At 45.0% G+C, this 14,469-nt stretch overlaps 1 protein-coding gene across 1 annotated transcript in view; it reads right to left on the bottom strand.

Annotated features, from left to right (window-relative positions):
• The window catches only part of TINAGL1 (tubulointerstitial nephritis antigen like 1), a 158,499-nt gene that overhangs the window by 13,765 nt on the left and 130,265 nt on the right, over window positions 1-14,469 (bottom strand). Inside the window, exons 9-10 of the mRNA XM_078680640.1 lie at window positions 9,097-9,142; window positions 6,346-6,469 (exon numbers count right to left, since the gene is read on the bottom strand). Coding sequence (XP_078536766.1) covers window positions 6,346-6,469; window positions 9,097-9,142 — 170 coding nt within the window. The remainder of the gene's footprint in view (window positions 1-6,345; window positions 6,470-9,096; window positions 9,143-14,469) is intronic.

The raw sequence follows: 14,469 nt of genomic DNA, 5'->3' as shown, positions 1-14,469 counted from the left end.
ACCCCCTCCCCAGCGGCCCCCCAATGCACCCCAGAATTGCGAACTTCTCCATCGTTCTTTTGATAGAAGCCTGGGAGCTTCGAACCTAGAGGAGCCCCCCACACACACACTCTCACACACACTGATTTATTTAACCCTCCACAGTACACGCGCCACAATGTACCGAGACCTAGCGGTGACAAAGCACACTTGGATCTGCGTTATTGTGTTATATATAGCGCTAGGTGCGGATGAAAGGCACTTCAGAGAGCTGGACATGTTGTGCAGGGATTGCATTAGGGTACGGAGCTCCCAAGGGCCAGAGAAAGGGCTCTGAGTCAGCTAGGACAGTGCGTTTTCTGACCGGTGCATTCACATAGACCCAATGCTGCTCTCGGCGAATCCAGCGCTTCATTATGCAGGTGGCTGGCCTCTGTTCTGGTGTTTAGAGCATTAATTCAATTGGTAGACCGAAAGCCCCGTGTACCTCCTGGATATTGAGGTGCCTCGCCTTCAATGATGGGGTGATATGTATTGACAGGTTGGATGATGTTTCTTTTATGATATGTGTCAGCCTTTCCAACACATGGGCGCAAACACCTGTCTCCCACGCGCACGCACACAGGCACACAAGGTGTACATCGCTAACAGCAAAGATGTGACGCTAGGAGTTTCCTTTACTCTTCCAACTTAAAGTACCCCAGCTGTCCGCTGACCCCCCACGGGGTCAGGAGGGAGCAGAGATGTCCGCCGCTTCACCACTCATGCACCACGGCCCTAATGTGCACGGATCAACAGCCACTCAAGACACACGCGGGCACAGACGCACGAATGCACACACAAATACACATACACGCCCCCACACACACAAACAGGCAAAAACACTCCCCATGCCTCGTCCGCAACGGTCCCCTCTGGCTATGGCCTCGCCCCCCCCATCCCTCCTGCCACTAGACCCCTCGCTACCTCCTCCCCAGCTGTCCAATTTACTGCCCCTCCCCACCCCCCACCCCCTGGCGCGCCTCCATCCCAATCTGTCTCTTCCATCCTGACCACGAAACTCCTCACACTCACAAGGAGATCACTGGCAGTACACACCACATGAACACACTCCACAACACATAGCAACAATACATTGGCATTTATAATGCCATTAGCTCAAACTCAAATAAATCCGAGCCCGATTGCATTTCTAATGCTTGTTTTATGTACTGCTGGAACAAAAAAAAAACTGTGAGGCGATGCTCCTCCCCGTTCGCGGAGGAGCCGCCACTGCCTGCTCGTTCCCACATAATTGTCTGGTTATAGCTACGCCGTCAAGCAAGGCCATAATATGTGAAGGATATTACAGGTGTCAATATAATAGCAAAATATTCGTCCAATAAAACACCCATCAAAGATGCAAGATGAGCAGTTGAAATGCAAAGATGTTTTCAGTTGGGATGGGGGCCGTTGAATGCCATTGTTATATTTTCGGCTGACATTGGTTTTAGCCAGAATTTAGCTTGCTGGCTTTAAAATCACAATAAAAAGTCATACATGGTCGCTAGTTCCAGATTTCAGTCCAGAGGTTTGATATTATGTTCACGGGGTGGGTGACATTGAGACATATTTTCCGCACGAAACAAGTGTCATTTTTTTGCCCAAATTATGTCTATAATACAAAATTCATTTCGGCAGTTACTTGTGGGAAAACTGTATGCGAGGGCATGCTTGCATACAAAATCACCTAAGTTTATAGCGGGAGACTGGTTTGAGCAGAAAATGTCTCAAGGCCACTGCACACGTCAATCGCACAATTCCTTGTTGATGTTTACTACTGAAAACTATTTCCTTTGGACAGAAATGAATCAAACACGCATAACAAACTAACAACAAAAAGAACACGACGTATGCAAACACCAACAGTAGGGAATTATGCGATACACCACTCAGGGGAAAAATAGGCTGGGCATATTCTTAGCATAAGGTCCTTTTTCGAAAGCAGTGAACACATTAGAATGGTACGAGGTAGAAATGGGCGCTATAAGATATCTGTTCTTATACACTCATGTCTACCTTTGTATCAAAGACAAAGCCTCTTCTGTAAAAAGTTCGTGGTGTTATCTATTGCCACTGGAGCTGATGGGGTAAAGGTGGGGATTCAACATGTGTCAAACACAAAAGGACGGAGGTTCAAAACAGCTCCCTTGGTGCTTCAATTGATGTGCACCGTGTTTGAAGCATGTCTTTGAACCTTATGCACCTCCTCAACTTCTCCCACATAAGACATAATGCAGTAAAAAGCATTCCGAACACACACCCAGGAAACGAATGCAAACTGCAGGACTGTGTGCCCTTGTCCGGGGTATGAAGCACTCCACGAATGCACTGATGTATATGCTAGGAGGCTCCCTATGCCTCTGTAGCACTCATTGTTTATGCTTGACAAGAATGTATGGGGTAGCTGTATACTCGAGCACCTGCTACTACCATTCCCACGATGAAGTGCTCTGAAGTCTGCATTTACTGAGGTGCAAGGCAGGACAGGTGAGGCGATCTACCTGGGGGAGAACTAGAAGAAGGGAATGAGGAAAGGCAGGGCGGGTAAGAAGAACTGTGGCGAGGGAGGGGAGGAGAGCTGGCAGCCATCCCAGAGCATTCGGCTTGCTTTTCCATGTTGGAAATCGTCTCCAAGGCAACGCCTTGTTGACTCCATCGTACACAGCCTGTGATACCACGGCTCCAGGCCAAAGGTCGCCTCAGTTATGCTAGCTTGTTATGAGGACACGTCAGAAGTCACCCTCGAACCCGGTCACGTCACACATTCCCGAGGAATGGCACCAGAAGTGCATGCCACAAACCCATCCCGCCTTAGTCCCTGCACTAGCTCTCTGTTGATATAACTTAAAGGGACAGTACTAGTGCCTTTCGACAGGGCTGCCATTCCCTTAATGGGGCACGTTTCACGTTTCAGCATGGCAATTATCCATTTAATGGAGTGGTACCGGTGCTTCTGCAGGGGGAGCTAAGACGCTGTGAGCACTTCCCAACAGGGCTGCTACACCTTTAATACCACAGTACTGACATTGTCAGAAGAGCCACTGTAAGTAAATGCATCTTTTTGTATGTTCACCCCCAGGATTTTGGACGGATGCTGTTGGTTTTTCGACTCTGAGCGTGCACTGACGCCTGTTAACCAGACCTCGGTGCCTGTGCCTTTACTCCTAAACAGGTATGTCGAATTGGCTCATATCCAATTGACCAGCCTTACTTATCTGTAATGCCCCAGTAAATGGTACCCAGGGTATGTAAATTAGAGGGTCACCTCAGGGAGTGCAAAACTGGTTGTGCCATGCTTGATGTGACACGAGGAAGATGAGACGCCCAGCCCGCAATTTGCAGACTGGAAGGGCAGTTTAAACTGCTAGCCCGACTTTGCCATTTAAACTAATTGCAAAGTCAGACTACCCCCTGTTATATGTGCAAGTCACCCCTATGGCAGACATATCAAGTCCTAAGTCAGGGTGCAACATAACTGTCGGGTAGGTCATGTATTTTACATGTTACATGACCTGATAGTAAAAATACAAATCTGTCATTTTTAACTGTGGAAAGGCTTGGCTGCCTAATTGGCAAGTGCAGAGTTCCACATTGACCCTTCATCCATGCTAACTCTGGAATGATGCAACAAAAGTATAAAACAACTTATGAAACATACAAGGTATAAAACAACTTTCAAAACTAAAGTAACAGGCTACAGTGTGAAACTTGAACAAAGTTACCACTTTCATGCCATCAATCCCCTGTGACCTCAACGGTTGCACATGTAGCCTGAACCTGAGATAGCTTTCTGCCCTTCTGGGAAGATGTGGAAAAAGACTCCCAGGAAATGAGACAATAGAGGCCTGCAATGGAAACAGGTATTACCTCCCTTCTGTAGGAAGCCTCACAGGCATTAGCCCTAAAGGCAAGCTTCAAAGTTGAAACCAGGTCTTGAGTCCTTTGCTGAATTCCAGCAGAGAGGAAGAGCTCCGGCGGAGGTTGTTCCAGTACTTCGAAGCAAGATAAAGAGCGTTCTCCATTGTTGCTATGGCGGATACAAGGTGTGTAAGCAAGAGATTGCAGGGTGGAGCACATGTGTCTGGACGGTTTGGCAGAAGTTCAGGGAGTGGTTGATGTAGGCTGGTCCTTTATTTTGTAGGGTTTTGTAGGTGTGGCTCAGCATCTCGATTAGGCATCTCTTCTGAAAGGGGAGCCAGTGGAGCTTCCGGAGGTGGGAGGAGATGTGGGTGCCCATGGAAAGGTCGAGGATGAGCCTGGCCACTAAATTCTGTATGCTCTGCAGTCTCTTCAGGAAGTGAGAGGTGCTTCCTACATAAAGTGCGTTGCTGTAGTCCAGCTGACTAGGCTTGCGTGACGGTTCCTCTGGTGTTGCTGGGGTGCCACTTGAAGATCTTGTGGAGCATGCGAAGGGGAAGGAAGCAGGCAGAGTAGACTGCGTTAATCTGGCTTTTCATGGTGAGCTTGCTGTCCATAATGCTGGCATAGTTGAGGACATTGTCCGTGGGCGTGGAGAGGGTCCTAGCTCAGGCGGTCACCAGAAGCCATTCAAAGGAAAGTTGTTGTTTCCGAAGATCAGCACTTCTATTTTGTCTGTGTTGAGTTTTAGGCAGTTGTCTTTCATCCAGTCGGTGGCGCTCGTCATCCTCCTGCAGAAGTTAACCTTCGTGGTGGAGGGGTCTTTTGATAACGAAAGGATGAGCTGGGTGTCAGCATATGATCTGATGTTGACAATGTTAGCCAGGGGGTGGTTGGCGGATTCTTTGGGTTCTTCCGGTGAGGAACGAGGTGATCCATTTGAGGGCATCTACTTGGATTCCAATGTGGCGAAGCCTCTTGATTTCATTCAAATAATTTTTATTAGGTTTTTAGGTTATACAATGCAGTGCAACACAGTAATACAATTCAACTAGCATTATTTCATTGGATACATTAGGAGAGATCAATTCATTAGTCTGATATTGCAAGACATATAATATGCAAGCCTCTGGATAAGGGTGTGGTGGGATACAGTGTCAAATGCTGCAGAGAGGTTGAGGAAGATCAGGGCTGCTGTTTCTCCCTGGTCAAAGAGGGTACTGATGTCATCAGTGGCAGCGATCAAGGCGGTTTCGGTGCTGTGGTTGGTGTGGAATCCGAAGTGGGAAGAGTCCAGGAGATTGTTGGTCTCCGGGCAATCCGTAAGTTGGCAGTTTATGACCTTTTCGAAGACTTGTCAGGAAATGGGAGCAGATAGGTAGGGCAGTTGTTCTTGAGTTCACTGGGGTCAGTGGACAGTTTCTTGAGATAGGGCTTGGCTTCTGTGTGTTTCCGTTCTTTCGGGAAGGTAGCCATGGTGATGGATTAGTTGAAGATGATGGTGAGCTCTTTGCTGATCATTTTGCTCCCGAGGTTGAAGATGTGGTGGGGCAAGGGGTCTGTGGGTGACCCTGAGTGACCAGAGTTCATGATGGCTATGGTGTCTTGTGTGGTGAGCTCGTCCTAGGTGGTGAGCCGATGGTCGGCATTTGTGTCCACGGGAGCGAGGAGACTGAGGTAGTCAGTGGCAGTTGGTTGGGATTCGACGTTTTTATAGATGGAGGAGATCTTGTCATGGAAGAAGTTCACCAGAGTGCCGAAGAGTTCCTGGGAAGGTGTGATAATGTTTTCAGTGGCTCACGGGTTGAAGAACTCTCTGAAGATGTTAAAGAGTTCTTTGCTGTGGTTAGAACTGTTTTTGATGAGGTTGGCAAGGGCGCTCCTTTTTTATCTCTTTCAGGCTTTGTGTAGGAGGTTGATGACTAGCTGGGTGGGACCAATGTTGTTCATGCTTTCGAGGAGGTTGCGGTATTGAGTTCGCCGAGTTGAAAATTAGGGTCTCCAATAAAGAAGTAGTGTTTGAAGTCAATGGCCAGCGGTGCAGTGAATTCAGGGATGGCATCGCAGAAACTGGGGTAATGCCCTGGAGAACAGTTGGCGAGGGTGCTTCTGATGGTGGTTTTGCCGTTGGTTTGAAGTTGGAAGTTGAGGTGTTCCATGATCAGGGTGGTGTCGTCAGCAGTGGTGGTGCAGTGGATGGTTTCTTTGTGGATGATGGTGAGTCCAGCCCCTTCTTTGTTGATGCGGTCTTAGTGTGCTAACTTGTAGCTGTCGGGCGTTGCTGAGGTGATCTCATGCCCAATTGCAGGACTGGACCAGGTCTCGACGTGGACAACAACAGTTCTCAGCAGCCCCAATGAAATTGTCTGATTGAACAGTACCTGCTCTTCTCAGCAATACCAGCCTCAAATTCGCCTCAATGAAAGATACACTTGACATAAGCAGCAACCAGTGTACACAACTTACCCAGTGATCTTCACTGAATGAGTGCCATGCCGCCTGTAGCGTTCTGGTCTGCCGAGCGTCACTGGGGTGTGTCGGTAAATGCCGCTCTTGTACACAAAGAAGTCCTCATGCACTTCTAAGATTGCTGCAAGAGATAGAATAGATGGTCAGAGGTCACTCATGGAGCTTGATCCAATCACATAATAGATTTTCCATGACACAGACAGAAAATGAAAGAGGCAGAAAGGGATATACGGAAAATAAGGAATTTCTAGGCAGACTAGGTGCATGCACATATATTTAGAGAACTCTACACTGCTGTCAACATATCTTTTCACAACTTTGTGACAACCCTCTAACGACTTGACCAAAAGCAGCATCAATCAGTGGCGATCACAGAATACTTCGATATTGTCAGATTATCTCATTTTAACCATACACATATGGCACTACAGCTTCTTATACCTAACTTTTGGAACCAGACGGAATTTGGACCCTGAATATTTGAAGTCTATCATATTTAGATTTTTTTTAAAAGATCCTATTGACCATTAGTAAGACTAGATGCCCATGAATGTGAATTCTGAACTGTGACTTTCACATAGAAATGGTGTGCGAATGCAATCAATGGTTCAATTCTTCATTTGAAATTTGAACTAAACAAAGATATTTGATCTGAAATATTACTATTATGAAGTTATGGGACGTCATCAGATTTGAGATTACTTTAAAGTACATAGAGTATTTGAGTTAACCAGCAGAGTCGTAGAGCCTTTTGGGACCAAGAGAGCTATGCAGACATATAATGTGATTATGTGACTATTGGATCTGTCTGGCTGTTAGCCAGGGTGTGTGCAATCGCAAAGGTTCCTGACACACAACTCTGCAATTTTTTAAAAATCTTTTACGAAATGCAAAGCTCAGAACGTTTTACAAAACGAAACCAAAAAGGACAGTTTTCGCGACCCTCCACCCTTTGGCAACAAGAAATGTTACCTCTATATAGAGATACTAATGGGTGGAATTGTGCAACTTAGCTGCTATCCCAGGGGCTTTGTTCCTAACCACTCCCCCTCAAGTACCTTTTGCTCTGTCAAGATTCCTCCTCCTGCCTGTCGCAGCTGCATACCCCGGCTTAGACTGGCTACCTGATCCTACCGGGCCTTTAACCTTCCCCCTCCTCCACCCGCCCTTCTTTCCTTAAGAGTCACAGACCCCGGGTGGAGGAAACGGTCACAGTTTATTAATGTTAAATAGTCATCATTCATGAGATTCTCATAAATCATCATCACAATAATTGTTCACTGATATATTACATAAATCATGCAAGAACATCATAAATCAATCATACAGCAGTAAACAATGAATCCCTAGCTTTAAGCCAGTTTGGCACCACTGTGAATCTTCTTTGACAGCACAATTCGACCTAGGTGCCTGACCAGGCACTGGATGTGAAGGCCCGCTCCGGTTGTGAACAGCAGCTTCTAGGCATCCCTTGCAACAGATGTGCGACATACGAAACCTTTTCCGGCCATGCTGGGCTGTAAGTGCTGTGTCTGCTTTGCAACTATCCCCTCTGACTCTCTCCTTTGCCCTCCAGTGTCTCAGCCACCAGGCATCCCAAGGGCCACTGTCATGACAGCTATTCCCTTTCTGACACCCTACTGCCTGCCCTTATTTGTTATTGATGCAGTTTAACTGTGCTGTCTCTGACATGCCCAGTTTGCTTTGCTACGATCCCTTCTGACACTCTCAGTTGCCCACCCAGTGTCCCAGCAGTCAGGCATCTCAAGGACCACTGTTATGGCAAATTCTCTTTTTGCCAGCCTACCAGCCACGCCTATGTATTATTGATGCTAGGTGGCAAGATTCCCTTCCCACCGTTGCGAGCAGGGGCTGCAAAGACCGCTGTCCTGGTAGGTGTGGGTGGGACACCATTCAGGGTCAGCAACTGACCATTGATCTGAGCCTTTAGGCATCGGGGGAGGTTGTGCCCTCCTCCCAGTATCTGTTCCTTTAAAAGGACCTTGACTAATCCTGAGTGTTGGTTTTCAGTTGTCCAGGTATGGTCACCTACCGAAGCCAAAGGGGAGAGGGCAGGGTGTGTATGCTCTCTGCTTTGATGCCCCATACTCCCCTTATTCTCCTCTATGATGCCTGTGTGTCCTGCAGCCCTCAGGCGCTTTCACCGCAGTCCCCTTATGGTTCTGCTTCGCCTCCCTGGCCTGCTCTTCATCTGCCCTTCAAACTAGTACGACGTGGCTCAGTCGTCTCCCTGTGTCGGCACCTTCTCTGTCTGGTCCAGGGCTACACTCCGCACCCTGCACCATTCCTTACACCAACCTGTCCCTGTCCCAGCACCGTTGACTGTGACTCTCTCAGGCATCTCTTTCCTGGGCACCATGGGTACCATGGGGAAGGCTGAGGATAACATGACCCACTTGCCCCAAGAGGTCGTACCCGTAGAATATCCATGAACGTGAACACTCATTGAAGAAGGACCTATGCTTTAACATTCACATCAAAGAATCAGTCAGGAAACTTCAGCCAATGGCAAGGTGGGAGGAATGTCCGAACTTCACCCAACAACAAAAGTATACTAAAATGATCACCCAATCCTATTGCAAGACTTATTAATGTCTGTAGCACCCATGCAGTTTTCTAGGTGTGGAACGCCAGGAATGTCTTTGGGTCTATTGAACCTGCCTGTGTTTGAGACTTCATCCTCTTGACTAGAATGTGAGAAGGGCACAGAAGAATGTCGAGGCTTACCTTGCACCGGTCCATTCTCCATCACTTCCTTCATGATCTCTTTTTCCTGGAAAACAAATATATTGGTTTAGGTTTGATAAGTCAAGGAAGACAATCTTTTATTCTGTAACCAGGTTGGCGATTTCCTTTTAAGGAACAATCAATGCGCGGAACAGGCCAGCTGTGCCCTGAGTACTTTTATCTGCATGGTAACATGCCTAGGAGCCCTGGTTCTAATAGCATGCCTATATGGACGGATCACTGACATAATATCGAATTCACAAATATAGAATTACCAAAATATAGAAGAAAAAGTATAGAATGCAAAAATATCGAATTCCTATCTACAAACAGGTAAGTACAAAAATATCAAATGAAAAATATAGTTTTAAAAAATATAGTTAATCAAAATATCGAATTTTTTTAAATGTCTTAAAAGTCATTTAAAATGAATGAAATAATAAATATAACATTTACTATTACCACTCCAGTGAGTGCAACAGTAGGGAAAGCGTTGGATAGCGTAGGGGTAAAAATTACTATTCGATATTAAATTACTTACCTTTAATTCAATATTTTTCACCACTATATTCTGCCCATTCGATAATTTGTCCATTCTATATTTTGACTTCGATATTTTGGTAATTCTATATTTTGAATTCGATATTTTGTCTTGTTACCATATGGACAGGCCCGCTGAATCTTTTGAAAAAGATACCACAGGACAACTTTGAACGAGAAATTAGTCATACCATATAGGTTCATTAACCATAGTATGTTTCCACCTAACAAGCTCACTGTACAGTGTCTGCTGTATTTGTCCAACTCAAAACAGCACACTGTACAGTATCGGGAGGAAACAAAGTAAACTGCCAGCCGACGAGGGACCTTGTCAATGGGTAACATAACCGTCCCATCAGAGTAGTGCAGTGCGCATTTGTTACTTGATGACTCCTATGGAAGCTGAAATATCTAGCGTCCCTAAGAGTTTAAGAGTTGCCTACTACGCCCACCAGCGGAACTCCACGGAATTTGGTGGAGTTTCTTGTTAACGCAGCAGATTTACGCAGAGTCAAACTCCGTGAGCTCCGCCCAGTCCTATTTTATATATATATATATATATATATATATTCTTACATGCCATACTTCACGATCAAAGAAGGCGCTGACTCCGTGAATCTGAATCCAAACTTTTATTTCTTAGATCAGTTGCTGCTTAGACGCGTTTCGGCGTTACCGCCTTGTTCACTACATCTGCCATTGTGTTGAGGGCGTACATATATGCACAGAAACATGGGTGTGTCTCTTAATCAGTGTTACAGGTTGGAACCAGATGTTGCCATGGTTACATTGTGGCAGAACCTGTATTGAATAGTCTTTTTACACTTTTTAGTACACATAAAGAGCATTATTTTGGAAACATTTTGTATATGTTTATACATCACCAAATACATGTGTTTGTCTGTTTTTAACCTTCTCGTCATGCAGCATGTTAAAATAGTCACAGCTGAATTAAGGTTATAGTAAAACCAAGAGTGATAATAATCGTGAAAGTAAAAAAGGTTAACACAATGTGCTACATACTTCTGTTGGTCCCTGCCATGAAGGTTCCGATATAAAGGTCCTGCACTAGTAGCCCATCTGGTTTGCCTGTATGTTGTTCCCTCGGCAGCGCCGTGAAGACGCTGTGGACACGCGCAAGGAAATGTTCCCTGGGGCAGATTCCCGAGGAAAGCTCCCGGAGCTCATAACACTCCACAATGCACATTCAGTCCGAGGTAAGTGGCTAAAGAGTGCAGCGCTATGTTGGCAAATATAGTGAGATCCGCGAATACAATCTCTCATGTTTACCAAAACAGCCTGTCTGAGCTTGTATTGGCCCCGCATGTTTACTCGCGGCCAGCAAATAGCTCAGGCTCCCGAGTGAGATTGCATGGCTGTCAGTTACTAATCGGCGTGATTTAAAATTGTGAACCACATAAATGTGGATAGAATAGCTCAGTTTTATAGGTTTGGGGTGACACAGTGGTCTCCAAATCTCGTGGCTAAATGGAAATTATTTGCCGGAGGTAACCGGGAGGACCTATTTGGAACGTCGTACATGTCGTTCCGCTCTAAGTAGAGTACGTGGCTCAGGGGACAAGACGTGGGTATGTGTTACTGTGTTGGTAAATGTGCTGAACTCAATTGCTGACATGGTGGTGTGTTCTACTGACATTAACATGTCTGTAGTGTGCTCTTTGTGCCCATGTGGAATCCCGTGATTTGTGTAGTACGTGAACTGCAGATGTTATACGAATGGTACTCAGGGAAAGGAAACATGCAGACATTAATTTAGAGGTGGACACTTAAGGCTTCGTCTGCATTCAGACCGAATGGGATCTTGGAATTCAAAAGTATAATGTACCTTGACTCCAAGCGGCGCAACGCCAGTGGGCGGTTGCCTCCTCTTATGTTTTTCGGAATGCTGTCAATAACAAAATGTTGGATGTTGTTAGCATTGCCTTTGTGTGCCTTGTGGATGTGTCTGGCTACCGGGTATGCCGGGTCATTGTTAGAAATGGCTCGCAAGTGCTGTAAAATCCGCACGTGTGCTGGATGGATTGTAGAACCTACATATCTCTTACCACATGAACACACCAATACATATACTGCAAAATCTGTTTTGCATGAGAACGAGTCCCTCAGTATGTATGGTTTGTTTCTGAACGGAACGTGAACTTTGGTGGTATTCACGCCGTGTGTGCACGCCTTACACTTGCTGCATTTTTTGAAACCTTTTTGGGAATTAAGCCAATTTTTCATCTTTTTGAGTGTTGGTGCATTGCAGACAAGTTCATTCCTCATAGACTTAGCCTTTCTGAATGTGATCAAAGGATTTTTGCCCACTGTTTCACCTATGCTTGTGTCACCACGGACTAACGGCCAGTGTCTCCTCAGGATTTTTCGGAGATTACTATGGTATCTGTTATACCCAGTTATTAACCTCGTGGGATTTCTCTTATTGTGGTCCGTATCCTTCACCACAATTTTGGGGAAAATTAGATCTTTCCTGTTTTTAACACTACATTTGGCTTCTGCCCTCTGGCATGTGTTCTCTGTGTACCCCCTCTTCCTGAGTCTTTTAAGTAAATCTTGCTTGGCACTAGTGAGTCCTTCAGAGGTGCTACAGTTGCATGTCATTCTGAGGCACTCAGCATAGGGAATTGACTGTTTCAACGGTGTAGGGTGGAAACTGTGTGCATGAAGAAGGGCGTTCCCTGCAGTGGGTTTCCTGAATGTGCGTGTATGTATCTTGTAATTCTGCACATATAGTTCAAGATCAAGAAATTGGATATTTACAGCGCTGGTGTTACATGTGAATTTCAAATTGAGCATGTTTTCATTCAAAGCTAGTGCAAAACTTTCTGCATCTCTGTCACTGCCCTGCCATAGGATAAAAATGTCATCGATGTATCTTTTGAACATCACTACATTGTTTTGCATGGTCTCAGAATGCTGGACTTTCAGTACCTGCTCCTCCCACCAGCCCATATGCAAATTCGCATAGCTGGGGGAGAAGCAAGTTCCCATGGCCGATCCCTGAAGCTGTTTATAATGCAATCTGTCAAAGATGAACGTGTTGTTTGTCAGACACCACTCTGCCATTTCCAACAACATCTTCGTGTGGTTATACAGTTCAATAGGTCTTTTTCCTAGATAGTGTTCCATGGCTTTCAGACCATCCCTGTGTCTGATGCTGGTGTACAGAGATTGGACATCTAATGTCATGAAGAGGTAATTATCTCGCCATTCTATGTCGAAAATCTTTGACAGGAAATCCCCCGTATCTTTAATGTAGGCCGGGAGTTTTTTGACTTCAGGTTGCAGAAAAGAGTCAATGAAAATACTTGTTTTTTCAAATAGGCTGCCAATCGCTGATATTATTGGCCTTCCAGGTGGTATTTCTTCATTTTTATGCACCTTCGGTATAAGATATAGTTGAGGTGTTACTGGGTAGTCATTCTTTAGATAGTTGAATTCGTCTTTATTGATGAGGCCCATTCCTTTCCATCTATACAACTCATTGTGATATTTTTCTTGAATGCCCACATTGTGGGTTGGGCTTATCCTCATATAGCACTCTTTGTCTTGGAGTTGAGTGCAGGCTTCTTTGTTGTACATGTGTAGGGGCCACAGCACAACGTTGCCCCCCTTATCTGACCACCTGACCACGATGTCAGATCTTGATTTTATTCTTGTCATTAGGTTGTTATATTTTCTTCTGTGGTCTTCATTTTCCTTCCAATACTCTTTTGTGCTTTGAAAAGACAGTTCTTTTAAGTCTTTGATGACATTGTCTGAGAATAGATCGAGATTGTCTTTGGGCATCGCGGGCATAAACACTGATTTTGGTTTGAAGTTTGTTTTGACTGTTGCATAAATGTTCAATTCAGATGCGATGGCTGCTCCACTTGGTGTTATCCCATCGCCTACTATTTCTTGCTCCAAATCAATCAGGTTTTGCAGAGCCTCCATGTTAGCCACTGACAGATTCTGGCTGTGGTCCTCAATCTGCATAGTTGTTGTTGGGCGTTTGTTCGTGTTTATAAAATACTTTTGCAGTTTTAGTTTTCGAATGTACTGAAACAAATCAATGCGGGTCTGGGCATAATCAAAGTTTGTGTTGGTACAATATGTTAATCCTAGGGATAAAATTTCAAGTTCTTGTGTATTAAACTCCATGTCTGTTAGATTAATGACTGTGTTGTCTGTTTCATTTTGTACATCCATTATCGGCGTCTGTTTTGTGATTTGTTCTGTTGTTGATTTTGACCTCGTTTTTCTCCACCGTCTGTTTTTTCTCCTACGGCTTTTTTTTGCTGTTTTTGATTTTTGTTCTGGGTTTTGTATATATATATATATAGGTGTGACCAAGGCAGTAGGAACTGCCAAAACGTGTTATGCTGAAAATAAAATATATGCGTTGAACTTTCCTCGCGGTGTTGGTGTCAGGTTTTTCAAGTATAGACTGGTGTTGGTGTAGATATACATATATACGTAATCAAGCCCTGTTGACTTACATATCGACATATCAACAACCCTAGAGGCACTATTCTTATATTTTAAAAATACCACTACAAAAAAGGTACTCGGTGAAATGGTTCCTGAGATCAGAGTGTTAGCTGTGAAAAGAGGGCTGTCAGTTCCTGCATATGGAGACAGGGCATCCAACATCCTCAGCTTCCAATGCCTGGAACCATTATTGACGTTGGACAAGGTGAGCGATTATTATTACGTGGCACTTAATTCACTAATGGCATTGTTGTCATGGAGAGAGGTGGAGGGATTGAATATTTTTAAGTTCTAGTTTACAAACTGTCCCTTTTAATAAATGTCTCTCAATGCAGTGAT

The sequence above is a fragment of the Lissotriton helveticus genome, chromosome 3_1 (genome assembly GCF_964261635.1).
Source record: "Lissotriton helveticus chromosome 3_1, aLisHel1.1, whole genome shotgun sequence".
NCBI classification, from domain to species: Eukaryota; Metazoa; Chordata; class Amphibia; order Caudata; family Salamandridae; genus Lissotriton; species Lissotriton helveticus.
This window is presented reverse-complemented; position numbering and strand designations above follow the sequence as displayed.